The 25,914-nt window shown below is 38.2% G+C and overlaps 1 protein-coding gene and 2 long non-coding RNA genes across 3 annotated transcripts in view; all 3 read right to left on the bottom strand.

Annotated features, from left to right (window-relative positions):
* Nucleotides 1-7,319: 7,319 nt before the first annotated feature.
* LOC132157682 (uncharacterized) lies at nt 7,320-10,146 on the bottom strand. Its single transcript, XR_009437591.1, has 4 exons — nt 9,955-10,146; nt 8,215-8,326; nt 8,066-8,130; nt 7,320-7,821 (listed from the first exon to the last, which is right to left on the bottom strand). It is a non-coding gene; the product is annotated as an uncharacterized LOC132157682 (long non-coding RNA).
* A 7,325-nt stretch (nt 10,147-17,471) lies between these two features.
* Nucleotides 17,472-18,348, bottom strand: LOC132157681 (uncharacterized). The gene is made up of 3 exons (XR_009437590.1): nt 18,185-18,348; nt 18,035-18,099; nt 17,472-17,790 (listed from the first exon to the last, which is right to left on the bottom strand). It is a non-coding gene; the product is annotated as an uncharacterized LOC132157681 (long non-coding RNA).
* Nucleotides 18,349-23,324: 4,976 nt separating this feature from the next.
* ddc (dopa decarboxylase) overlaps nt 23,325-25,914 on the bottom strand; it is a 34,599-nt gene continuing 32,009 nt past the window's right edge. Inside the window, exons 13-14 of the mRNA XM_059567348.1 lie at nt 24,831-24,932; nt 23,325-23,891 (exon numbers count right to left, since the gene is read on the bottom strand). Coding sequence (XP_059423331.1) covers nt 23,706-23,891; nt 24,831-24,932 — 288 coding nt within the window. The 3' untranslated portion in view covers nt 23,325-23,705. The remainder of the gene's footprint in view (nt 23,892-24,830; nt 24,933-25,914) is intronic.

The raw sequence follows: 25,914 nt of genomic DNA, 5'->3' as shown, positions 1-25,914 counted from the left end.
TATTTATTCAATATCTCTGGGGATGATTTTTTCATTCTTTTTTTCAATTCATTAAATTTCTGTTTTTAAAAATAAAGAATCAATTGTTTTATGGAAATTCTTAAGATGCTTTGAAGACACGGAACAAACATTTGATTCCTTTCCGTGCAGGCAGCTACATGTACTCTTAGTTATGAATGTGGCAGTTCCCACTGCAAAGAAAAAAAGAGACTTCAGTTTATGTTTAAGACATATTTCATTCAATAATGTTAAACAACAAAATATTGACTGTATATTAGTGGGGAATACAACATATAAAGACCAAATGCAAGAGTATTGACATTTGAGAGGTAAAATCTATTCATAATTCTTTTTCTGCTGGCTGTGCATTAAGTGTTTTTAAAAGCTTGTAATATTATTTGAAAATGCCCCTTTTAATGGGTTATTTTGTGTGCTTGGTCAGCTAGATGTTTATGCCTGATCCTAATGGGGCACTTTACAGCAACCTGAGAATGAACGAAAGAGCTGTGTGGTGATCAGAGCTTACAAAATATCACTTTATTGGAAAGTCACAGACCGCATGAGAGACATACTGACACTGACATTTACATTAACTCTCTGCTAGAACAGGATCCATTTACACAACAGAGTCACACTTTGCAATGTGGTTTGGGTGAGGTATTAATCCTTCTTCTCAAAGTGGAATCCTCATTGACGAGTTTATAATGCAAACTGAATCTATCTATCTATCTATCTATCTATCTATCTATCTATCCATCCATCCATCTATCCATCCATCCATGGATTTTAAATTTAATTCTGAATCAATACATTAATACTCAAACACTTTATGTAAAATCAAAGCAGCTCCAAAATGGTTACAGCTAAATTCACTGTAATGGTTACAGTAATTAATTCATCTTTCTTTTTTATTCCATTGATATATTTCCAGTGATAAAGAAATCTGCATGAGAAGTTAAATGGGTGGTTATTGAAGCATGAAATAGCATGGAAATTCATTAATTCTGGAAACTGGTTGACATTGTTAAAGTATTTTACTTTAAATAAAATTCCAGCTTATGAGCTAGATGATGTCTCTAAGCTCATGATAATTGTATTACACCATCTACACTTTACACTGGATGCTTACTGTAGAGTCTGCTGTAAAATTACCACTGTAATTTATTACACACCCAGATCATCTAGGATCATCAATATTATTTTTATTTATTCTAAAACTGTCCATTATTCACTTCAGTTCTATACAAAGCGCTGGACATCCTCGCCACCCTGACGCCTCACACATCTAGCCAAAGCTGGGAAGATGAATCATACCTTAACACTGACTGGAGATGAAGACAGCCAAACTGAATTAGATTGTTCTGTTCGTCATAGGGTGTGCTGAATACAAGTATATTTAGCTGCTGGAAGTGTGATTTGACACTCCATTAGCCACAAGAAGCCGGAAAGTCAGTTCTTCACAACTGGATTAGGATAGAGAAGGCAGGGAAAACAGGCATATTGAAGCATTTCTCACTATGCAATAACATATATTGCAGTCCTTGGTTTCATTGCCACGTACACAGGCATTGAGCCTATAAATACTCTCGCTTGTCAATGGTGTTTAATATCAAAAACATGATGCACTGTGTTAATGATACAGATGATGAGTTTATTGTGTGGCTGTTTGTGAACTAATGACAAGAGCCAATTCACACATTTTCCAAAAAAGTGTTTAGTTTCAATGAAAAAAGGATAAACAATACAGTTCAATTTGTTAACATTATATAATGTATTATGTGTCATGAACTAGAAATGAACAACTATATTTTCCCAAAATTGTATATGTTAATATTAATTTAAAACTGATCATTGTTTTTTTCATGACCTTTTAGAAAACAATAACAACATTTTGATAGTTAAAAATGTATAATACATAACCAAGAGTAATAAGTGTTGTAATATGTGCTGTTATAATGTGTAAAAGTTTTGTATTTATTACATATATAATTTATTTGGCATAAAAATATTGACACGCTATATGCTGCCGAAAGGAACACGGAGCCGACGATAATCGAAATAGTCTTTATTAATGCAACACAGGAGTAAATCCAACATGGAGAACAGGAGGAAGACACACGTATGGAACTGGTAGACCCGACAAAACTGAACAGAGAAATGTATATTTAAAATTATACATGATTGGATTTTATGATGTCATTTTTCATGCTTTTAACATGTTCACCATCTGATAAATGAATGTTCAACATGCTCAGTGTATAACTCTCCATTCCTGTATGCAGTCTAATTTACAATATGTACTGTATAATAAGCATGATAGTAGACAGAAGAAAGGAATTCCCCTAATTCTATTAATACTGTATATCATACAACCACTGAATAATCTAATAGCATTCGATTAAATTGAATTCTCAGTGAAACTTAAAACCGTCTTATCACATGAGCATTCATATTTAGATAGGGAATCAATGCAAAGTTTAAGTGTGAATAGATATGAACAAATAACTCATTCATCATACATCCCTGAAGACTATAAATGAACTATTATTCATATGCATAATATAATAAATGACCACAACTAGAATCTACACAACGATTATTCTTCAGTTAATTATTATCAAAGGCATTAATGCCTGCTATATCACTCAGCAATGATGGATTTCTATATATATACTGTAAATAAAATACAAAGTTTTGTTGCTATATCTGTATCAGTTATTCAGTTTGTACAGCAGATACTTTCAGAATACATTAATGCTTCCATCAGACATCTTAAGTGAGGAGGCTGAGATGTGTGATTCCTCTAGAAGCAATTAGACGAGCAAGTTCTCCTTGGATTTACAACTAACAGACACAGACCCCAGAGAGAAATCGTGTCCTTTTTACATCCACAGCAGTAAATCAAATAGCACAAATTCAGGAAGGGGGAATAATGTGACTAACTGTACACAAATCATTCCTCCCTTAGGTCTTAAGAATTATTATGTCATGTCTGTGGTGTACATCTTTAATACCCAGAATGCATTTCCTCAAACTCTTTAACAATTAAGGGCTGAAGGAGTCCAAGTCTGCTGGGACAGCTGTAGATTTGCTTAAAGCATTTAGTTGAGTGCCTAACAATATCCTGTAACATTCTTCAGATATAATGTGAGAGGAGCAGACACTTAAACAAACATGCCAATGGAACTTATTTTACTCATTTATGCCAAATTGTCAGACATTATATCTATGAAGAAGTGATCAAAAGAATGATTTTCTGACTTTGGGTGCCCTTTAAACAGACTTCCAATCTGCTATTGTGATTTTTTGTATCCATACTTCAAATGTGACATCACAATTGGACACTTGTCCTTTTTTGTCTGGAATATGAATAGTTTCTTTCTTGAGGCCCTCAAAGTCATAAAGTAGGTTTCAATGTCATTTGCACAATTGAACATTTGTGTGTAATGTGTGTGATTCCCTATAATCATCTGCCAGGCAGTCTGTCTGGCCACCCAGCTTTGGAAACTGTTGCATGCAACTATCATTATACTTATTTGGTTTGTTTCATGGAAGATAATAATAATTCTATTCACTTACCAGTTCATCATATCTGTAACATATAAATTATATAATGTATTGTCCTCCAACCTGTTAAACTCAAAAAATAGTTCAATCAAAAATTTGAACTCTGACATCATTTACTCACACTCACATTGTTCTAAACCTGCAGAACACTGAGATGTTTTTTTTTAAAGATTTTCATATGTGCTGCACAGAAGTAATACAGGTTTTAAATAAAGACAGAATTTTCTTTTTTCTGTGAAATATCCCAGTCATGCAGATCATCAGACGTGTTCTTAATGAGAGAAAATCAGCAAATATCAGTATGAATAAAAAAATAAATATCATATATACACTAATAGCATATATAAACAGATAAGTGTGAAAAAAAATCAAGGCCAGTGTAACATTTAGTGCCACTAGAATAAACTCATTAGTATTGTATCACGTCTATACATCATCTAATATAACTCTAACTTGTATGGCCCATTAATCAAAGTGCAGCAGTTAAGTGCGCAATGAGATTACAAGTGTTGTGATTTCTTCCCATTAGAACATTTATCTGTATCCTTACATTGTTACAACATCTGTTGTTATACAGCTCAAACTTGAATGAATACAGAAATGTTGATATATATTATAGCACAATACATGCGGGATACTATGTTATGATCTCAAAACACTTTTACCACAGGTCATGATTCATAGCTAAGACATTTTGATGATTGCATCACATATCCAGCTTCATATTAATGGCTATTCTAATGTACAGTAGTAAACTTGCTTGATAGCTCACCTGGTACAGCATTCCACTTGCAATGTAGAGCACTTGAGTATGAGTCCTGTAACAAAGACTAGTATATGCAATTTAAATGAGCATGGTTAGGTTATGGTTTTTATTTAACATTTGCTTTTGTTGAACGCGCTCCTCCTGAACCTTGTTACTTAAATCTCATATAACAACCAATGCAATAAACCATTTGTTTTAGGGGAACTCAGTGGACATTTCACTTAAAAAGTATCAAAAAACATGCCGAAAAAAAAAAAAACAAGAACCGAAGTATCCATTTTCGAGAAATGTCACCACAGGAAAAAAAATTCCAATAAGCCTTGTAAAAAATAGCTACCTGTCCTAGACACATTACTTGGCTGATGGTCAGAAATCCACCCAAAAAATGCTGTTGTTTTTGAATTTGCAAAATTACAAATACCTGTTCAGTAGCATGTAGCCAGTAGCATGATAATAATTTAGAATATTGGAAATGTTGGACACGACAAGGTTTTATTTGATTTATTTTAAACATTTAAATATTCCCTTTAATAGGTTCACTCAATGCTGCATCAGGGCTGATGCCATGTGGAAAACCCCCTAAAGGTGTGTAGATTGACTGAAGCCTGTATAGAAACAATTCAGTTTAACTGCATCACTAGCACCTCGTAAGAAAAACCCAGCTATGTCTTTCTGGCAAAACAGTACTGGCCTACTTTTAAGCAGCTTATTCTCAGTTGAGGAAACCATTATTGTTCCAGCTCTTTCCAACATCTTTGAAAGGACCAAAGGTGATACAAACGCTGGACTTCGGCTCAGGAAATCCATCCCTGACAATGCGCTACAACAATGCAATATTGTTGAGGCAAATTCCCCCTGTTACTGATTCCCCCTGTTGTTTAATATATATATATATATATGGTTATAGACACAAAAGGCTCCACTTCGAATCTTACCAAGGGAAACTGGCAGGCCGCCCTAACTCTGTCGGCACAAATAATGCAGCCTTCAGTACTCATAGTGAGCAATGAAAATACCCAGCCCTTTCCTTCAGCCTACATGGGACATCCGCCACTTTTCAGCAAATGAAGGATATGCACTTATGGGGCAAAGGGAATGCAAGTGAGAAACCACCTCCAAGACTAATGTTTTTTCCATTTCTCCTCTCTCAGAGTCGCGGACTGAGAAAACACTATGCTTGCTACCCAAACTCACCACAGACGCCGGAAACAATGGGGCTTTCTTACACCACCTATGCACATTGGATTTTACACTGTTCATTTTATAATAAAAGCCCCTCTAGGCAGGGCTGTGCACAGGTGGGTGGCCCGGTGGCTAAAGCCACCGCTCCTTTGTCCTCATCGGCTGAGGTGCCCCTCTCACAACACCCTCCACCCTCAGCTGAGCTAAATGCATTCTGTTAGCACTCCGCTAAAGATTCGCTGATTCCGCAAATTCGCTCTGTATTTTCCCACTGTCCTGCAGCATCACTCAAAACCTGTGTGCCTGAGTAGAGACCACAGTTCTCGGAGCTCGTACATTATCAGGTAGATGCATTACAATTCACATAGAAATAAAAAAGATTAAATAACACATAATCCGCTGTTGTTGGCACACTTGAGAGAAAAAGCGAAGGGAGGCTGCTAAAGGCAGTTCAACACTGCAAACATGAATTCAAAGCTCCAGCAAGCCAGCAAGTAAATCATCATATAGAACATTTAGCTGTTTGTCACACTTTAATTCTTGTAATTAAGTAGGCTATAGTCCACGTTATAATCACTTGTCTTGATACAAGTAATCTATAACATATTTTATTAAAACCATATTAATAGTAGGCCTATAAATTGTTTAAAAATCATATAAATGTTCTAAATGAGTTGTTTATTAGTATATAATATAGATTTATGCTGTAAAATATTAAATAAATGTCTAATACTTATAAGAGAGAGTGGGGTAAGATTAGAAATTTTTTACTTCAAAAATCAAGATAAGGGAAAATTATGCAGAGATACAATGAAAGTATCTATCCTATCTAATACTACCCTTAATGAAATCATTTTAAATGATCAGAATGTATCTATGACAAAGGGTTCTAAAAATAAAGCTTTTTATAAAAAAAAGTGTTCCCATGGTTCAGGGTTATTGTTAAGTTGACCCAAGTCGAGTCAGTGGGTAAAATGCTCCATCTGAAATGACCATCTGACCAAATCTGATTCAAACCCATGTGAAATAAATAACAATATAAAAACTAATTTAATATTTTCCTCTTACAGACATTCACATTTCTTTTCATAAAATTAACTTTAACAACATAAAACCAACCAAATGAAGTTTAAATTTCAATATTTAATTGTTTAGATGTCTGAAACAATATGTTGAACACCAAAGTTGTAGCCTTCCAGACTAAACAGAGTTTGTAGGCCATTAGTGACTACAGGTGGAAAGATATATCTGATAATAATGTGAAACACATTTTCTGATTCTTATCAGAGAAGGATTTGGTGCACTTGTACACTGTCCCTATGAATAAACTACAATTAATACTCATATGAACTAAACTAGTGATATCACATTAAAACATCAGTTCATTCAAGTCGCTACAGGAGGCCTTTGTTCACCCCCCAGAGCCATGTGAGACAATTTTTTTTTATGGAAAGGGGCTTTTTATTTCACTTCTTTTGGACTGAAGGAATGCAACACCCTCTAACTGCAACAATAGAGATTGAAAGATCAAAGACTATCTTTTATATAACTCTGACTGGATTTGTCTGAAAGAAGAAATGTCATACACATAGGATGAGTGAACTGTAGCCTAATTTTCATTTGTGGGTGAACAAACCCTTTAACAACAGTGCCTTATGGTAAGTTAAAATGCAGACTCAATTTACCCTACAACATGTGGCTTACTTTGCCCCATAGCTGCCATTTAAAAAAAAGAAGAAAAAAAAGCTTTTGACCAGTTGAGGCTAATATTTAGCTTAATGATTGGCATGGTTTTGTGGTACCCGTCAAGCAGTAAATCTTTACGGTCTGACTACGCCACCCCCTGATGATGGGCAGGAGGACCCACAAGTCTTCCCTTAATGTAGTGTAGCTAACTCTATATTTTCCCCACAAAGGGACAGTTGACAAGAGGCAGATATATAGATGTATTCCAAATTTATTACAATTTAGTACAAAAAGTGTGGAAAAGTTATTAAAATGGATCTTAAATACTGCTAAACAATTGGTGGATTCTCCTCAGTCTAGGAAGGTCGGATCAGCCAATGCGAAACCCCTGCTCAGGAGGACCCTGGTGAGACAAGAAGAAACAGGAGACAGCAACCCAGCACCAGAAGAAGCATGCAACACACCAAGCACCACACATTCAAGATCTTCAGATACCACGACAAAAATCTCACACCGTGTTATGGTTATAAATACACCCCAAACCAATGTTTCTAACAATGTGGTCCCTTGGCAAGAAGGGGCAAAGCATCAGTGTGGATCCGGCCTTGTACAGGGATAGCCTAAGCAGAAGACATAGTTAGAGAGGAGAACCACCAGCATTGATAGCACCAGAAGTTAAGGAACAATGCTACTACAAGTAGGGCACATGGGTGGTAGGCCCAGAAGCAAAATCACATCACACAATCACACAAACAAACCAGCTGGCCTGGTCCCTTTTTGGAAATAAACAATCATGTTAGTTGCCAGCCTCATTAAACAGCATAGCATAGTCAACTCAAACATGGCTAGAAAATATAGGCCTACTTTTCAGTATGCTCAACTGTCCCACAGCTCATTGACATATGAAGACAAAGGTGAACATTCCTTTGCTACAGACAGAAAAAGTATTTTAAAACATGTTCCAATGCAGATATAAAACACTCAATGGCAAATGTACATATTAAGGCATTTACCGATGCAGCCCAGCAGCTCAGGTCACAATGAGATGATCACAACATATTTTAAAACTCCATGCAGAAGCCTGTGTCCTCCATGAAGAGTAGACACGCACTTCTAGAAATTACCCTGATAAAAACAAAATAAATATTAAAATTCAAATGGCAGTGATTAATCATGCTATACCATAACCAACAGTACCTACAGTCGTGGCCAAAAGTTTTGAGAATTACATAAATATTAGTTTTCAAAATGTTTGCTGCTAAACTGCTTTTAGATCTTTGTTTCAGTTGTTTCTGTGATGTACTGAAATATAATTACAAGCACTTCATACGTTTCAAAGGCTTTTATCGACAATTACATGACATTTATGCAAAGAGTCAGTATGTGCAGTGTTGGCCCTTCTTTTTCAGGACCTCTGCAATTCGACTGGGCATGCTCTCAATCAACTTCTGGGCCAAATCCTGACTGATAGCAATCCATTCTTTCATAATCACTTCTTGGAGTTTGTCAGAATTAGTGGGTTTTTGTTTGTCCACCCGCCTCTTGAGGATTGACCACAAGTTCTCAATGGGATTAAGATCTGGGGAGTTTCCAGGCCATGGACCCAAAATTTCAACATTCTGGTCCCCAAAACACTTAGTTTTCACTTTTGCCTTATGGCACGGTGCTCCATCGTGCTGGAAAATGCATTGTTCTTCACCAAACTGTTGTTGGATTGTTGGAAGAAGTTGCTGTTGGAGGGTGTTTTGGTACCATTCTTTATTCATGGCTGTGTTTTTGGGCAGAATTGTGAGTGAGACCACTCCCTTGGATGAGAAGCAACCCCACACATGAATGGTGTCAGGATGCTTTACTGTTGGCATGACACAGGACTGATGGTAGCGCTCACGTTTTCTTCTCCGGACAAGCCTTTTTCCAGATGCCCCAAACAATCGGAAAGGGGCTTCATCGGAGAATATGACTTTGCCCCAATCCTCAGCAGTCCATTCACTATACTTTCTGCAGAAGATCCATCTGTCCCTGATGTTTTTTTTTTTTGGAGAGAAGAGGCTTCTTTGCTGCCCTTCTTGACACCAGGCCATCTTCCAAAAGTCTTCGCCTCACTGTGCGTGCAGATGCACTCACACCTGCCTGCTGCCATTCCTGAGCAAGCTCTGCACTGGTGGCACTCCGATCCCGCAGCTGAATCGTCTTTAGGAGACGATCCTGGCGCTTGCTGGACTTTCTTGCATGCCCTGAAGTTTCTTTACAAGAATTGAACCTCTTTCCTTGAAGTTCTTGATGATCCTATAAATTGTTGATTTAGGTGCAATCTTAGTAGCCACAATATCCTTGCCTGTGAAGCCATTTTTATGCAACGCAATGATGGCTGCACGTGTTTCTTTGCAGGTCACCATGGTTAAAATTGGAAGAACAATGATTTCAAGCATCACCCTCCTTTTAACATGTCAAGTCTGCCATTCTAACCCAATCAGCCTGACATAATGATCTCCAGCCTTGTGCTCGTCAACATTCTCACCTGAGTTAACAAGACGATTACTGAAATGATCTCAGCAGGTCCTTTAATGACAGCAATGAAATGCAGTGGAAAGGTTTTTTTCAAGTTAATTTTCATGGCAAAGAAGGACTATGCAATTCATCTGATCACTCTTCATAACATTCTGGAGTATATGCAAATTGCTATTATAAAAACTTAAGCAGCTACTTTTCCAATTTTCAATATTTATGTAATTCTCAAAACTTTTGGCCACGACTGTACATGAAAAAGAAGCCCAAAGTGCACAACAGTGTCCAGCACCAACACAAAGAGAATCTGCCTTGCAACCAGCAGACACTTATCACTTCCTAATTGGTCATGTGACTTTTCAAAACATCATGTGGTCCTGGGTGTTGTGTGAACGTGATGCAGCTATGTTGTGTGCCTGCCTGTGTAGATCCCCACACTCACTCCTCCCAAAAGGTGTCGTCGCCCCCGACGATCAAACCTTAGCCCCAAGGAATGCAGCAGCCCTTACCACCCCCACATTGGGACTGGATACTGTGGACCTTGGCAGATTGTGAGGATTCTTGTGTTTTCCAGCTGTTACCCGCCTGGTGCGTCTAAGACCTGGTGACCTGTTTTGAAGTTGGGGGTGCCCTTCATCACTGTCATCATCATCATCATCATCGTCATCCTCGTCCCAACTCTCATCCTCCTCCACAGGTACTTCTGCAACTTCACTGGGGGCCATTGGTGGCGGATCTGGAGTGACAGCAGCTACTGGAGTAGGTGTTGCTGCTTCTATTCAGGTAAGGACATCTTCGTCACTGCAAGTGGAATAACCTTCTGGGTAGTTTTTGTGGATGGCTGAGGGACCTTTGGTACTGATGGTATGATATCCAACTGTGATGCTCTAATCTCTGTTCTGTGGACTTGCCGGACATTACCAGTTCCATCAGCCAATGTGACAGTGTAGGGCCCACCAGGGCCAGTTGGTGTCCTGACGACTTTGTACAGTGCTGGTGACCAGACATCCTGGATCTTGCGACGACCTTGGCAGTGGTGATCTTTTAAGTAGACCAATTGGCCATCTGTAAAACCCTTATCACACACCTGTTGATTGTGGTTTCGCTGCCGGTAATCTGCTGCCTCCTCCATGTTCTTGCGGGCTAGTTCACGAGTTACCTGAAGCCGTTCCTGATGCCGTATGACCCATTCATCCAAAGAACTTGTTTCTTCGGTGTCGTTAGCCCCCAAGAGGAAATCTATAGGGAGTCGAGGTAGCACGCCAAACATCAACAAGTAAGGGGAATGACCAGTGGAGCGGTGGGTAGAAGTGTTGTATGCCCACACCAACTGAGTGATGTACTTTGGCCACGCCCATTTCTTTTCCACAGTGAGCGATCGGAGGAGGTCATGGAGGGTCCTGTTAAATCGCTCACATTGGCCATTCCCTTGGGGATGGTATGCTGTTGTTCTAGACTTTTCAATCCCATATGGCTGACACAACTGTGCGATGAGTACACTCTCAAAGTTTCTCCCTTGGTCGGAATGTATTAGTTTAGGCACTCTGAAGCGGTTGAACCAGCAGTCAACTAGGATCTTCGCCACTGTTCTGGCACTTTGGTCTTTGGTTGGGATTGCCTGGGTCATGACCAAGACATTTTCCCTGCCATCTGTTGCAGACTCAAGCAGGGTAAAATCTATGGCAAGTACTTCTAATGGCTGACCTGCTAGCAGAACCCCCTGGTAAGTCTTGACTTTGGGCTGGACAGCTTTAGACAGCACACAGCGTTGGCAATTCTGACAGTACTTCTCAATTTCTACTCCCATCCCTGGCCAGTAACACCGTTGCCTCACCAGGTCAGTAGTTCGGCGTACTCCTTAATGTCCATGTTGGTCATGGAGACCCCGGAGAAGTTCCTGGTGAAGACACTGCGGCAGGGGTAGTTGGGTGTATGGCTCTCCATGAGGGGCAGTTGTCTTTCGGTACAGCAGGCCGTCTTTCTCCAAGATACGATCCCACTGCCGGAGGAGATGTTGTACATCCTTGGTGAGTTTGGTCCGCTGTTCCTTGGTGGGAGGCCTTCCTAGTCTGCAAAGAGACAGAAAGTCTTTCAAAACAGGATCCACCCCCTGCAACATTGCCAGTTCAGCATTGGATCGACTTGGAAGGACTCCGATTTGGTAAGGTTCAACTCTCAGCTGGTCAGTCTCCAGATCTGTGGTCTCTGCCTGCATGCTGTACTGGCAAGAGAGAGAGTCAGCATTAGCATTATTTTTTCCTGGTCGGTAGTGTACAGTGAAGTCGAAAGCTGCCAACTAGGCAACCCATCTTTGTTCAGTAGCCCCCAACTTCAGGGTCTGAAAATGACTTAAAGGGTTATTATCAGTGTAAACCTTACATTTGCTGCCAAGCAAGTACTCTCTGAATTTTTCTGAAACGCCCATTTTAATGCTAAGAACTCCAGCTTCATGGAGCTATAATTCTCCATATTATGCTCCGAACCACGCAATGAGCGACTAGCATATGCCACCGGTCTCAATTTTCCCTCCTTCTCCTGAGAAAGGACTGCACCTAGCCCTTGGGGACTAGCGTCTATCTCCAAGACAAAGGGCTTTGTGAAATCAGCAAATGCCAAGATGGGAGTACTTACAAACCTGCTCTTCAACTCAGTGAAACTTCTCTCACATTTTTCAGTCCACATACTGGGAAGGACGGCAGCTGGCCTGGTCCTACACACCTTTGCAGTTTTAATTACATCTGCCACTAGTTGGGGAAGTGGGGCCGCTAACGGTGCAAACCCCTTAATGAAGCGACGATAATAGCTGCAAAATCCAAGAAATGATCGGACTTCGGTCACATCACAAGGCCTCCTCCAGTTACTCACAGCAGACACCTTTTCTGGATCAGTGGCCACACCTTCTTTGGACACGCGATGTCCCAAGTACTGCACTTCCTTCCTGAAAAAGTGGCACTTACTCAGCTTTGCCTTAAGCCCTTTCTGTTGGAGTCGGCTAAGGACCATCTCCAGTCTCTGCAAGTGCTGGGCCACAGAAGAAGAAAAGATTATGACATCATCCAGATATAAAAGAACTGAGTGAAAGCTCTGATCACCAAATATTCGCTCCATGAGCCTCTGAAACGTGCCGGGAGCGTTACATAGCCCAAATGGCATCCTTTCAAATTCAAACAGGCCAAAGGGGGTACAGAATGCAGTTTTTGGCTTATCTCTCTCAGCAACAGGAACTTGATTATAGCCATTAGCCAAATCCAGAGTTGAGAACCACTGGGCCCCTGACAAGGCATCCAATGACTCCTCAATACGAGGTAATGGGTAGGCATCCTTTCTTGTCTTGGCGTTAAGCTGACGGTAATAGACACACATCCGTAGCTCTCCAGTTTTCTTTTGCACCAGGACAATGGGTGATGCGTAAGGGCTGCTACTCTCCCTGATCACTCTGCTGTCCAGAAGCTGTTTTATATGGTCCTTTACAGCCTGCCACTGTGTAGGGGGTATTCGCCTATATCTTTGTCAGACTGGGGCATCATCTAAAAGAGTTATCTCATGTACAATCTCATCAGTGCAACCCAGATCTCCATCATATCTAGCAAAGAAATCACTATACCTCTCTAACAGCTGTTTTGCTTGGCCCTCCTTTTCAGGTGAAAGCTCTGACCAGTGTAAAGATGCAAGAACTTCTGAGATGGAGGCAGGTGGCCCCCCAGCAGTATGAATATTAACTAGGGCAACATCACCATTCTCCCCTTCAAACTTCAGCTCCTCTGCCTGAATGTCAACCACTGAGTGCAACATCCCCAGCACCTGCTTTGAGTGGACAGTAGCACCAGTTGATCCTACATTTACTACAGGAACATATGTCACACCATTGGAAACACTGAGTAACGACGGGGACAACAGCAAACCTGGGGCAAGATCGGAGCCTCCAGGTTTCAACAGCATTGTGGCAGGTGGCGTATGTGGGACTTTTGGGCAGGTGACTTTAATAAACTTAAGTGACCCAGCTGGGATGAATTCCCCACCCCTTTCTAGGACCCGCACCTGACCCTCATGAGTTAAATGGCACACATCTTGGTGGCGACAGTAGCGGAGCACAGACTCCCAACAGGCCTCTGCCTTAACAGCACCTAGAGGAGCAAATAATTCCTCACCCTGTTGTGCAAACAACTCCCTATAACACTGAGAAATGACATTCATTCCTAACAGCCCAGGAATGGAATGTTGCTGTAGTGTGCCAGGGGCATCCTTCACCACCAAAGGAAAGGTTCTACCCAGTACCTGGATATCCATCTCTAAATATCCAACATAGGGGATATTTAAACCATTTGCAGCTTTTGATGCCAACCACCCACATGACTTGAGCCTAGGTGCTCCCCAATTTTGTAATACTTCCTTAAAAAGGGACTCTGTGATTGTTGTCACCATAGAACCAGTGTCCAGTAGACACTTTACTTTAACACCCCCCATCTTTACCTCCACAACAGGGCATTTACCTACAAGTGAGATTGACTCATCCGAAGAGAGCAAGACCTGATTAGAGGGACTAGGATTGTTTGTCACAGTGCTTGGATCAATATGATGCATATCTGACTGTCCTGTAACTGCAGGATTTTCCTCGGGCTGGACATTGGGTAAACTGGCTGTTCGCTGCCTTGGTCCCTGTCGACACTAACGGAGGACATGCCCAGGCTTACGACATCGGAGACAGATGGGTTGGCCTTCCGGGTTAACCTGTTAACCTGCACCCCGACGTCCTTGTCCTCAAAGCCTCTTAAAGCCTCTCCCACACGCACATGCAAGTGATTATGAATAGATTAAATGAAACAGGACAAATTTAATCTAGACAAACTATGTATCATTATAAAGATCTAAGCCTCAAGCATCGACGACAGATCGCTGTTTTTCAATGGAAAGCTTATAAAGACTGTATTTGCTACATTTGTGTAAGCAGTTCACATAAAAAAATAAACATTGAAAACGCTGTACATACCAGATCCGTCTTATAACGAGTCATAAACACATCCACAGCTGTAAATCCCGGTTTAGTTAGAAAGGTAAGGGTCAACTGAACGACATCTCATGAAGCACGTTTAGTCCAACGAAGCAATAACGTTGTAATATGGATCATAATTCCTTTGTTTACATTTCATTTCTTCAGCGACAGAATTGTTTGCGTCCGTTGTGGAATAACTCACGGTCGAAAACTGCCTCTTGGTAGTAAAAACACGGCACGGTTTTGCAGCATACAGTGTCTACAAACAGAATGAGGCAATCCACCAGAAAAAAGAATGAATGAAAAATAGGCGGAAAATTGTTTTATTTGAATTTGGCGCTCTCTCCTCAGAGCTGGTGACGCGCTCTGACGCACCTGTCAGCTGATGCAGGCGGAACTTACAGCGATCGCAAATTCCTGTCTTTCTTTTTATTTTAGAGAGTTTTTATATATGTGAGAGTGTGTTTTATGTTGAATGTGAATGTATCTGCATGATTACCATCTGTTTGAGTGCAAATCAGCCCAAATCAGCTCGCTATTACTGAATGGTCACAGCTATCAAAGTGAACGCGTCTATATGAATAGGGAGAGTGGATTATTTACTTCGGCACATTTGTGTTATTACCATCTGTATAAGTGGCCATCAGCACATCAGCACTTATTTGCATCGTAATTCATTGTAAAATATGCATCTCTAGCAATCTCAGGATGTTCTATATTGGCAAACAATGTTAAATCTTTTTTTATTTTTCTTATTATTCTTATTTTTCTTACTCAAATTATTCTTATTGTATTTTTCTACTGCTCAAATAAATAATTTATATGATGTCTAAGTTTATGTCTAGTGTTTTATAATTGAAAAAAAAACTATGCAGTGGTATGTTTACTGACTAAATAGTTTGTAGAAGCCTTCAATACTATTGGGAAATATATTTTCTTATATTTGGGGGGGTGGGGGGTGTAGACATAGTCTCAGAAAAATATTTGCAGGAGTCTCATTTTTCATGATATTTTATTCAGATTTGAAATAGAAACTCATGAGACATGTGGCTTTCAACCCATTACTTTTCTAGATTGCTCCAGGACTTATTTCATGTATTTTTATATCAAATAAAAAAAATATTTAAGAGTGGTAAAAAAAATTCAAGGCACTTTAGTGTCTATAACTTTTAATATTTTTGAGCATTATCAAATCTGGTTGATAAAAAGTGAAGCCCAAAGGGTCTTCTTTCTAAAGACACCACAATTATGTTTGTAACACACTGAAGTAGGAAACTATTACAATTATAAGTTAGTTAGAGCACTTTCAGCTGTGAGTCCCATAATGGGGGGGGGGTGCTGGCTAACAGGTTAAACTGGTAATTGGGGTTATGAGGACGAGAAGTAGGCTGGGTTAACACAGATACTATCTTAGACAGACTCAGTAGTATTTTATTAATCTGTGACTGCTGTTGGTTAAGCTGTTCCTGCAAGACAGAAACTTCAAACCCTTTTCCCACCCCCACTGCATGACAAGCCCCTTCAACATTTAGATCCACCCCACAGTGGTGAAGCTCGGCTCGAGTTTGTCCAGAGGGGCGCCCACCCTCTTCCATCCATCTAATTGGTTCATGCCGTAGTGCTATAAAAGCAACAGCCGGATTTTGACGCACAATGCTCTTTAGCCTCGTCTTAAGGAAACATCACGTACATGCTCCATGAACTGATCTCTAACTAACATATCTGGGTCTGTCAACCTATTAGGGTAAGCACGTTTGATTTCTTCAATTAGAGCCCACAAAGAGTGAGAAAATTCTTTTAAAGACTCCCCATCTTTCTGTTTTCTGTCAAAGAATTTTCTTTGCAGGCTGACAAAGGAGGAGGAGGAACCATAAACTTCTTTTAAAATGTTTAAGATTGTATCCGGATTTTCCCGCTCGGCTAAAGAGCGGAATCTGATTTCAGCTTTTGCTTCTCCTTCCAAATGATCATAAAGGAAGAGGGCCTTCTCCCTAGCGCTCATATTCCTATCCCTCATGCATGACTCAATATTTTCTATCCAATCATAAATCAATATATCAGATTTAGATTTCGAGCCGGAGAAGTGGGGGCACTTTCTCTCTCTTTGAATATAAACAAAACTTTCTGGTCTAGGTTGTGGACCAGGAAAATTTGGTGAGCCCCACCAGCAATAGTGCCATTACCAGAGGTACCTGCACTGGCACCTCTTCCTCTCTGAAGTTTTTCATTAGCCACTCGTAATCTCTGCACTTCTTCCCGAAGAGTCAAGATTTCCTCAGGCACATGTTCCTCCACCTCACTCATCTTACCAGTTTAACATCCTCACTATCACAAAAGAGAAGATGGAACAATGTCAAAGACATGGAAAACAAAAAAAAACTTCAGTTGAGAAGTAGTAGTCACTGGCCATTGATTGCCATCGTATTTATTTTTGTCTTGGCCATCCACTTGTAGTCTTCTGTTGTCCAGAGCCAGCCACTGTTTCTATTTTAACAAAATAAAATAAAAAAATACACAACAAAACCATGTAGACAAAACAAAATATCAATGCCTCATTTAGATCCTGCCGACTACACCATAAATGTGGTACCTGTCAAGCAGTAAATCTTTACGGTCTGACTACGCCACCCCCTGATGATGGGCAGGAGGACCCACAAGTCTTCCCTTAATGTAGTGTAGCTAACTTTATATTTTCCCCGCAAAGGGACAGTTGACAAGAGGCAGATATATAGATGTATTCCAAATTTAGTACAATTTAGTACAAAAAGTGTGGAAAAGTTATTAAAATGGATCTTAAATACTGCTATACAATTGGTGGATTCTCCTCAGTCTAGGAAGGTTGGATCAGCCAATGCGAAACCCCTGCTCAGGAGGACCCTGGTGAGACAAGAAGAAACAGGAGACAGCAACCCAGCACCAGAAGAAGCATGCAACACAGCAAGCACCACACATTCAAGATCTTCAGATACCACGACAAAAATCTCACACCGTGTTATGGTTATAAATACACCCCAAACCAATGTTTCTAACAATGTGGTCCCTTGGCAAGAAGGGGCAAAGCATCAGTGTGGATCCGGCCTTGTACAGGGATAGCCTAAGCAGAAGACATAGTTAGAGAGGAGAACCACCAGCATTGATAGCACCAGAAGTTAAGGAACAATGCTACTACAAGTAGGGCACATGGGTGGTAGGCCCAGAAGCAAAATCACATCACACAATCACACAAACAAACCAGCTGGCCTGGTCCCTTTTTGGAAATAAACAATCATGTTAGTTGCCAGCCTCATTAAACAGCATAGCATAGTCAACTCAAACATGGCTAGAAAATATAGGCCTACTTTTCAGTATGCTCAACTGTCCCACAGCTCATTGACATATGAAGACAAAGGTGAACATTCCTTTGCTACAGACAGAAAAAAGTATTTTAAAACGTGTTCCAATGCAGATATAAAACACTCAATGGCAAATGTACATATTAAGGCATTTACCGATGCAGCCCAGCAGCTCAGGTCACAATTAGATGATCACAACATATTTTAAAACTCCATGCAGAAGCCTGTGTCCTCCATGAAGAGTAGACACGCACTTCTAGAAATTATCCTGATAAAACAAAATAAATATTAAAATTCAAATGGCAGTGATTAATCATGCTCTACCATGACCAACAGTAACTACATGAAAAGGAAACCCAACGCGCACAACAGTGTCCAGCACCAACACAAAGAGAATCTGCCTTGCAACCAGCAGACACTTATCACTTTCTAATTGGTCATGTGACTTTTCAAAACATCATGTGGTCCTGTGTGTTGTGTGAACGTGATGCTGCTATGTTGTGTGCCTGCCTGTGTAGATCCCCACAGTTTTTTTTTTTTGCTAAATCACCTGTATGTATCATGACTTCCAATGAAGATGAGGCAGTAGCAGGCTCAGAGAGTGAAGGAGAGCCCATTCTTATCTAAAAACATCTACAGTAAAGTCTGATATTATTACAGAGTGTGCTGTCTTCTCTTTTAATTGTATATTTGTAACAACTGGATCACTTGTATTAACAAGCACCCAATCCCTAGTGCCCCTTTTTTAGGTTTGGGCCACTGCCCCTTAAAATGTCTGCTCGGCCCTGCCTCCAGTGAATCTCATTTTTAACCCTACCACACCCTGTAAAACAGCCCCCTTCTCCACCAAACTTTACAGTAATGTTCTCCTGATATCTGCCAAACCTAGACTCAGCCATCATCAGAGTCCAGTGGCAATGTATTTCACACCCGATTGGCATTGTACTTGATATGAAGCTTGAATGCAGCTTGCAGGAAGCTCCCACCAAAAAAGCCTAAAGGTGGTATTAATGCTTGTGGGAGTTTGAACTGCTAACTTTGGAAACAGTAGACTGTTGGTCACTTTTACACATATGCTCCTCAGAATTTGGTGGCTGAGTTTCTGCTGTTCCTAAAAACCTTCCACTTTACAGTAATACCACTTAAAGTACATTCGAATGTGGAATATCTAGTAGGGATGGAATTTCACGAATTGACTTATTGCAATGGTGTCATCCTATCACAGAACCACACTTGAATTCATTGAGCCCTTCAGAACAATCCTTTTTTTCACAGTGTTTTCAAAGTGTTTATAAATGCAGATTGCATTACTAGGTGATTGATTTTATACTCAAATTCAATTGTTACTGTATTTGAGTGATGGCCACAGTGCCTTCACACACCCAGTAGATTGACTGATTGATTTTCATTTACATTATACATTAACACTTTACATCCAGTGATATCTTGTTTTGATCTGCCTGCCTGTACTGTATGCTTGTTCTTTCTATTTTTACCCCCTGGCTCCTCCCACTTTTCACCACTTACCCAATTATGCAAGTTTGGAAAATGCTAATAGATAATGTGTTATCCTCTATGTCACCTTGCGCTAATTTTATTTGATTGAATTTTCAGAGAAAAAATAAATACATAAAATTTTCTCACACAATGTTGTCGAATGACTTTAAAAGACGTAAAAGATGTCATGCATATATTTGACTTTTATCTTTTTCGGTTATTTATTTAATTATTTATTTGAGTTTGCCAACCCATGTTGTATGCTTTGGACTATGAACAATTATTAACATTCTTGATTTTTTGATACTTAGAATGATACTTAAATGCAAAAGATGCAATTTTACATGAGAAAATTTCCCAACAAACTTCTCTGTCAATGGAAAAGTATGCAATCACCACTGTTTTACATTATGATGCCCCTTTATGAAATGGAATGCATTTAGAGTAAATCAACTGAATGATATCAAATTAAACATGAATTATTATGATGACAAGAGTATTTCATATGTCAACATGTTTTTACAGCATCTGTGATTTAATAACAGAATACCATAAACAGCAGAGATCACCAGTACTGTGTGAAAGCTCTACATACAGCACTTACTAGTCAATCAACACTTGAGATAAACACACAATATATGCGCACATAATAAAACAACTGTATAAGTGGCAGACATGCTAACACACCCAACAACATGCATACACAGAAATAAAGCAACCATGCAACCAGTAGATGGATGGATGGATATTTTTACTTCAGTTTGTTTTCGGCGTGTGTCCTAATTCAGTTTTCTTATTAGTCTATTTCTTACAAGTCCTTATGTAAGCTCTGTCATTGAACTCTAGCTCTTAATTCCATTCTGTAAGATTTCATTGTGTCTCCACCTCCTTTTACTTCTTAATTTCCTTGCTGTTAGTTTCCATTCTGTTATTTTTTTTTCTTGTAAATAAGGCAACATATGTCTCATGAATAATGATGTGACCGTGCTGCCATAAATGTCACATTTCTGTTTACACAAAAAAAAAAAAAGAAAAAAACTATCTTATATTTGAATGAGTATCTGCTAAATAAGTGCCACCTCCTACAGTATTTCCTCCTCAACTTGTTTTGTAATAGAGGTCACAAGAAGTTTTTGTACAGTACTTACACCCCAAAACCAATTATCTGAATGCATGTAAATAAATATCTGTATATGGAGATATGATTAGAATGGATCATTATAATCCAGATGCAACAGTTGTGCACTGTTCTGTGTGCATCTGTTATGTTTCCAACCAGAGGACATAGTGTGTAATTACATCATTTACTGTACATGCATCTGTCGTGGGCTATCCTAAGGATTCATGTAGATAACATTAACATTTTTGAAACCTTATTTTGCCAACGCTATATTATTTCATATGCATTAAGAATCAACCCTTTATACCTCAACAAGATAACATGCAGTTGTCCTGTTTAATGAGTTTGTGGATTTTGGGCTTTTTTATGTTTATTTTGTACTTTGAGCCAGACAGCTTCCAGTATGATGCAGCTCTGTTTTAAATCACATACGGTACAAAATTCTTAAATGTGTGCTTTGCATCATTGTGGGAAACCCATTCACTGTGTATTCTATTTGATTTCTAACACGTTCCTATAATATATCTCCACTGCTGGTCCAGGACAGTCAACTGCAGCAAGAAAGTCACAATGATTATGATGTTGCTCTGTTTTAAATGACATACGGTACAAAATTCTTAAATGTGTGCTTTGCATCATCGTGGGAAACCCATTCACTGTGTATTATATTTGATTTCTAACACGTTTCTATATTATATCTCCACTGCTGCTCCAGGACAGTCAACTGCAGCAAGAAAGTCACAATGATTTTGAAGCCATACTGCCATCTGCTGGGTTTAAATAGACACTGCAACAAAACAAACGCATCAATTCCAGACTACTTTTGAGTTTTTTCTTTATTTATAAGTATAGTTGGGAGAAAAATTAAGTGAACTATTTTCAAATTCCTGGTTTTCTGCTTAAGTTGGTCATGACATCTTGGTCATGTGATCTGATCTTCACCAAGTCACAAATATCAACAAACACTTTATTTCACAATATAAAGATTATAAAGCTCAAACAATCATGATCATTCATGTCTTTATTGAATACACCCATTAAACTTACAACATGATAGTGGGAAAACGCCATAAATAGTGCTGCATGTTCTTCCCAAACAATTCTATTTGTCCACAAGACATTTTCCTAGTAGTGTTGTGGAGTGTCGAGGTGGTCTTTGGCAAACTTTAGGCATGCTGCAATGTTTTGTTTGGAGAGCAGTGGCTTTCTTTGTGGTGTTCTTTCATAGATACCATGCCTGTTCAATGTTTTGTGTGTGGTTTACTCATGAACGAAGATGTTAATTAACTTCAATGAATCCTACAAGTCTTTAGCTTTTACTCTAAGGTTCTTTTTTACCTCATTCTGTCATCATTCTGTGTTGTGCCATGGGTGTCCACTTCTATGGAAAGTAGCCACAGTGCCATATCGTCTTTATAGTTAGACAGTTTGTCTAAGTGAGGACTGATAAATATATGTAGTCTTTGTAATTACTCTCTAACCTTTCCAACAACAAGCATATCACCAACTCTCGGTTGTATTGGGTATTTATATAAGTCAGCTTTACTCTAAACCACACCGTTATTCTTGTTTCATTGATTGGACTCCTGGTTTGCTAACATCTGACTCCAGTAGTCCTTTAGTAACACCAGAAGCCTAGTGTTTCACCTTTTCCACCATCACTTTGTATGTTTAATGAGTGTGCTCAATAAAGACTAGCAAGATGATGATTGTTTGTTTCAACAACTTATATCAAAGACTAAATATTGTGTTTTTGTGACTTTGATGAAAATTATATCCAATTTCATGACTAATTTATGCAGAAAACCAGAAAATTGCAAATAGTGCACTTACTTTATCTTGCAACTGTGTATGTATATACAAAGTTCTGGCATGAAGCAGATAGATAGATCCAACTCAATATGACATAATGACATCATTATCACACGGCACAGCTTCATACTGTAGATGTTCTATGTGTAGCAGCAATATACCTTACATGCTCACAGCAGCATGTTGAGGATGTATTGACAGTAGCAAGTCCCAGTGCTGCATCTATATATATACTTTGTACTTACCTTTTACTAGATATTATTGAATTAACAGTAGTGTCCCTAAATACATTTATTAGGCATAAATGTGTACATCAATTCACTTTATACATACATCACTTAATACTAATAATTAATCATAATGTTTTTAAGAACGATAAATATCTTTATCACTAGTTTAAAAAAGGACTTGTCTCATTATTTATGCATATATATTCAGGCAAAACATGAACAGGTTCACAAAACTAGAAAAGTACAATATGGATAAACTAAAATGTGCATTATTATACATTTAGAGCTATATAATGTAAAATATTTACACATTATTTATTGTATAAATATATAATTACAATGTAGGGACTACAATGCACAAACTATTAATTAACAATCAATTTAAACTATAAACTAATATTTTACAAATTAATTATAAGTACTCTTTCACTGTATACTTATAAAGTATATTTTAGCAATTATAAATAGTACAGCATAATGCATTTTAGGTTACTGTGGAAGAAATACAGCAGACTGGTAGGCACACAGACTGCAAGAAAAATTATATACCTGTATTGTAAAATATTGTGGATATGCATAGTGAATAAACAAACTGTAATCTTGCAACACACTATAAAATTCAATTCACATGCAACAGTTTGGGAGAAATGCACTTTATTGTCACTGTTAATACATACACACACTACTGTTTTATCTTTTTTAACTATTCGGTCACAACAGCTGTCAAAGAATGTCGGTGAGGTATCTCATCACAGCAGCTGAGCTCAGTCGAGAACAAAGCTTTTAGAAAAGAGGAATTAGGCTCAATATTTGATTTTGCATTATGAAGCTGCAGCACGAGTGAACAAAGCTATAATGAAATAAGTGAAGGACAATACATACATACATTTTGACAATAAATAGTAGAAAGAATCACAGCAGTAGAGTGAAAGTAAGGCCGTGTTGATAGCAGACGTAATACAGATCACCCATTTTTCTTAATATGTGATGCCCTCCACAGTAGTCAGTGGGGCAGTTCCTATAGCAGCTCTGATGCCAGGTGACTGATGTGGCTCCAGGCCTCCTGAACATGCCGTGACTCAGTAGTACGAGCGCACACGGCAAACCGCAGAACAAACTTGCCTGCCAGTTGGCACGGTACCAGATGGATTTTACGTACGCTGTTGATCCTCTTCAACAGAGTTTCATTTAATTCATTGGAGCCCTGCAGGGTATAACACATAGCTCATTAAGGATTTTTTATTTTATTTTTTATTTATTTTGTAACTGCTCACTGATCTAAAAAATGTGCTAACAAAGACACTTGACACAACACAAGTCCAATATACTGAGCACTGTTTTATAATTAACTGACTATTTGGACTGTGTTAAAGTAAATTCATCAGCATAATATTATGGTTATGTATACAAATAGGTTGCATATAAAATATACATTAGGATTAGTATTGCTAATTAAAATAAAGTAAAACAAACATTATTTTAAAATAATAATGTATTTATTTATTTATTTAGTTTCAGTTGTAGTACGGAAATAACTAAAATTAAATATATTTATTTAAATATATTTTTTTTATACTTTTTTCCCCTAAATTCAATAAAATAATTGGTAAATTTTCTTCTAAAAAAATTAATAAATAAATAAAAATGTGGTATCAGAGTTTCTTTTTTTTTTTTTCTCTCCATGTTGCTGTTGTAAATACTATAACAACAGTGTTATAGTAAATAAAAATATACATTAGGATTAGTATTGCTAATTTAAATAAAGTAAAACAAACATTATTTTAAAATAATAATGTATTTATTTATTTATTTAGTTTCAGTTGTAGTACGGAAATAACTAAAATTAAATATATTTATTTAAATATATTTTTTTTTATACTTTTTTCCCCTAAATTCAATAAAATAGTTGGTAAATTTTCTTCTAAAAAAATTAATAAATAAATAAAAATGTGGTATCAGAGTTTCTTTTTTTTTTTTTCTCTCCATGTTGCTGTTGTAAATACTATAACAACAGTGCTGCTCTCTTTGCATGTCAGTGGAAATTAAAATAAATCATACTGCAATTTTCCATAATTAACAACCTCTCAGAGTCCATTATAACCACAGGAAGACATGTTTTGTTTCTGTAGAGTTTTTCTCTGACCTTGAGTCTAAAGCAGACAAGGCCCAGCACAACATCAGCTGAGATCTCGAAGCGTTGATCGGCTCTCACCAAAGACTCAAACTCTTTGGCCAGTCCTACTTGCTGAAACAAGATGAAAAACACATTTTACACACGAAATCATGTGGCTAATTTGTGTGAAAGTGACAATGATTTATGTAAAAAACTAATAAATAAATAAAAGTTTGTTGTATGTCTTTGTTGAATATGCTCATATTGTGTTGAACAGCATGCAAACAAAAATAAAATAAAATAAAATAAAATAAAATCTTACATGTTTGGAATAACCTGAGCTGTAAATAATAAATAATAGGTGGTTACAAAAGCTTTCATCTCTGGGTGAAATACTTCAAGAATACCAGCAGAGGGTAGCCTGTAGATTAAAATAAGCAACAAAAATACCAGAGCAGAGAATGTTCAGGTGCTAATCATGTAGAATAAATTGTCCTAAATAGATTAAGTTTTTCAGTAATCATTTTTTCAATGCTGATTGCTGGAATCAAATCTGAACCCACAATTTCCTCATTCTCAATTATTCCTTATTGCCACTGTCCAGCAGTTGAGAGCTGACCATTAAACCTGAGTCATTCACAATTACCGAAATACTGAATGAAGAAAAGATAAGTACAAATAGGGGATATTGTGTTTTTTTGATAGATGTTCTAAATAAACTATTTTATCGGTAATCATTTTTTAAAATGCTGATTACTGGAATCAACATTGAGCACACAATTTTCAAATTTTCAGACCACTATTCCTTATGGCCACTGTCTGGTTAGCATTTGAGAGCTGACCATTAAATCTGAGTCATTCAGAATTACTGAAGAAATGAATGAAGAAAATAGAAGTACAAATGGGGGAAGAAAAATGTTATTCAATGGACAGACATCTTTTACTAAACTGAAACTAATAAGAACATACAAAGAGTTTAAAAATAGGTCCTGTATGCTCTGTATTTTCCCACAAACATAGAATCTGCCGAAGAACATGTCCAGAACATATAATGAAGATGAAGGTTGGGGGGGGGGGGGTTGCTCATTTGCGTCATTCCAAATCGACTGTGAAG

This window comes from Carassius carassius, chromosome 15, assembly GCF_963082965.1.
Source record: "Carassius carassius chromosome 15, fCarCar2.1, whole genome shotgun sequence".
Taxonomy (NCBI): Eukaryota; Metazoa; Chordata; class Actinopteri; order Cypriniformes; family Cyprinidae; genus Carassius; species Carassius carassius.
Note: the sequence above shows the minus strand (reverse complement) of the source record. Positions and strands in the feature narration are given on the sequence as shown.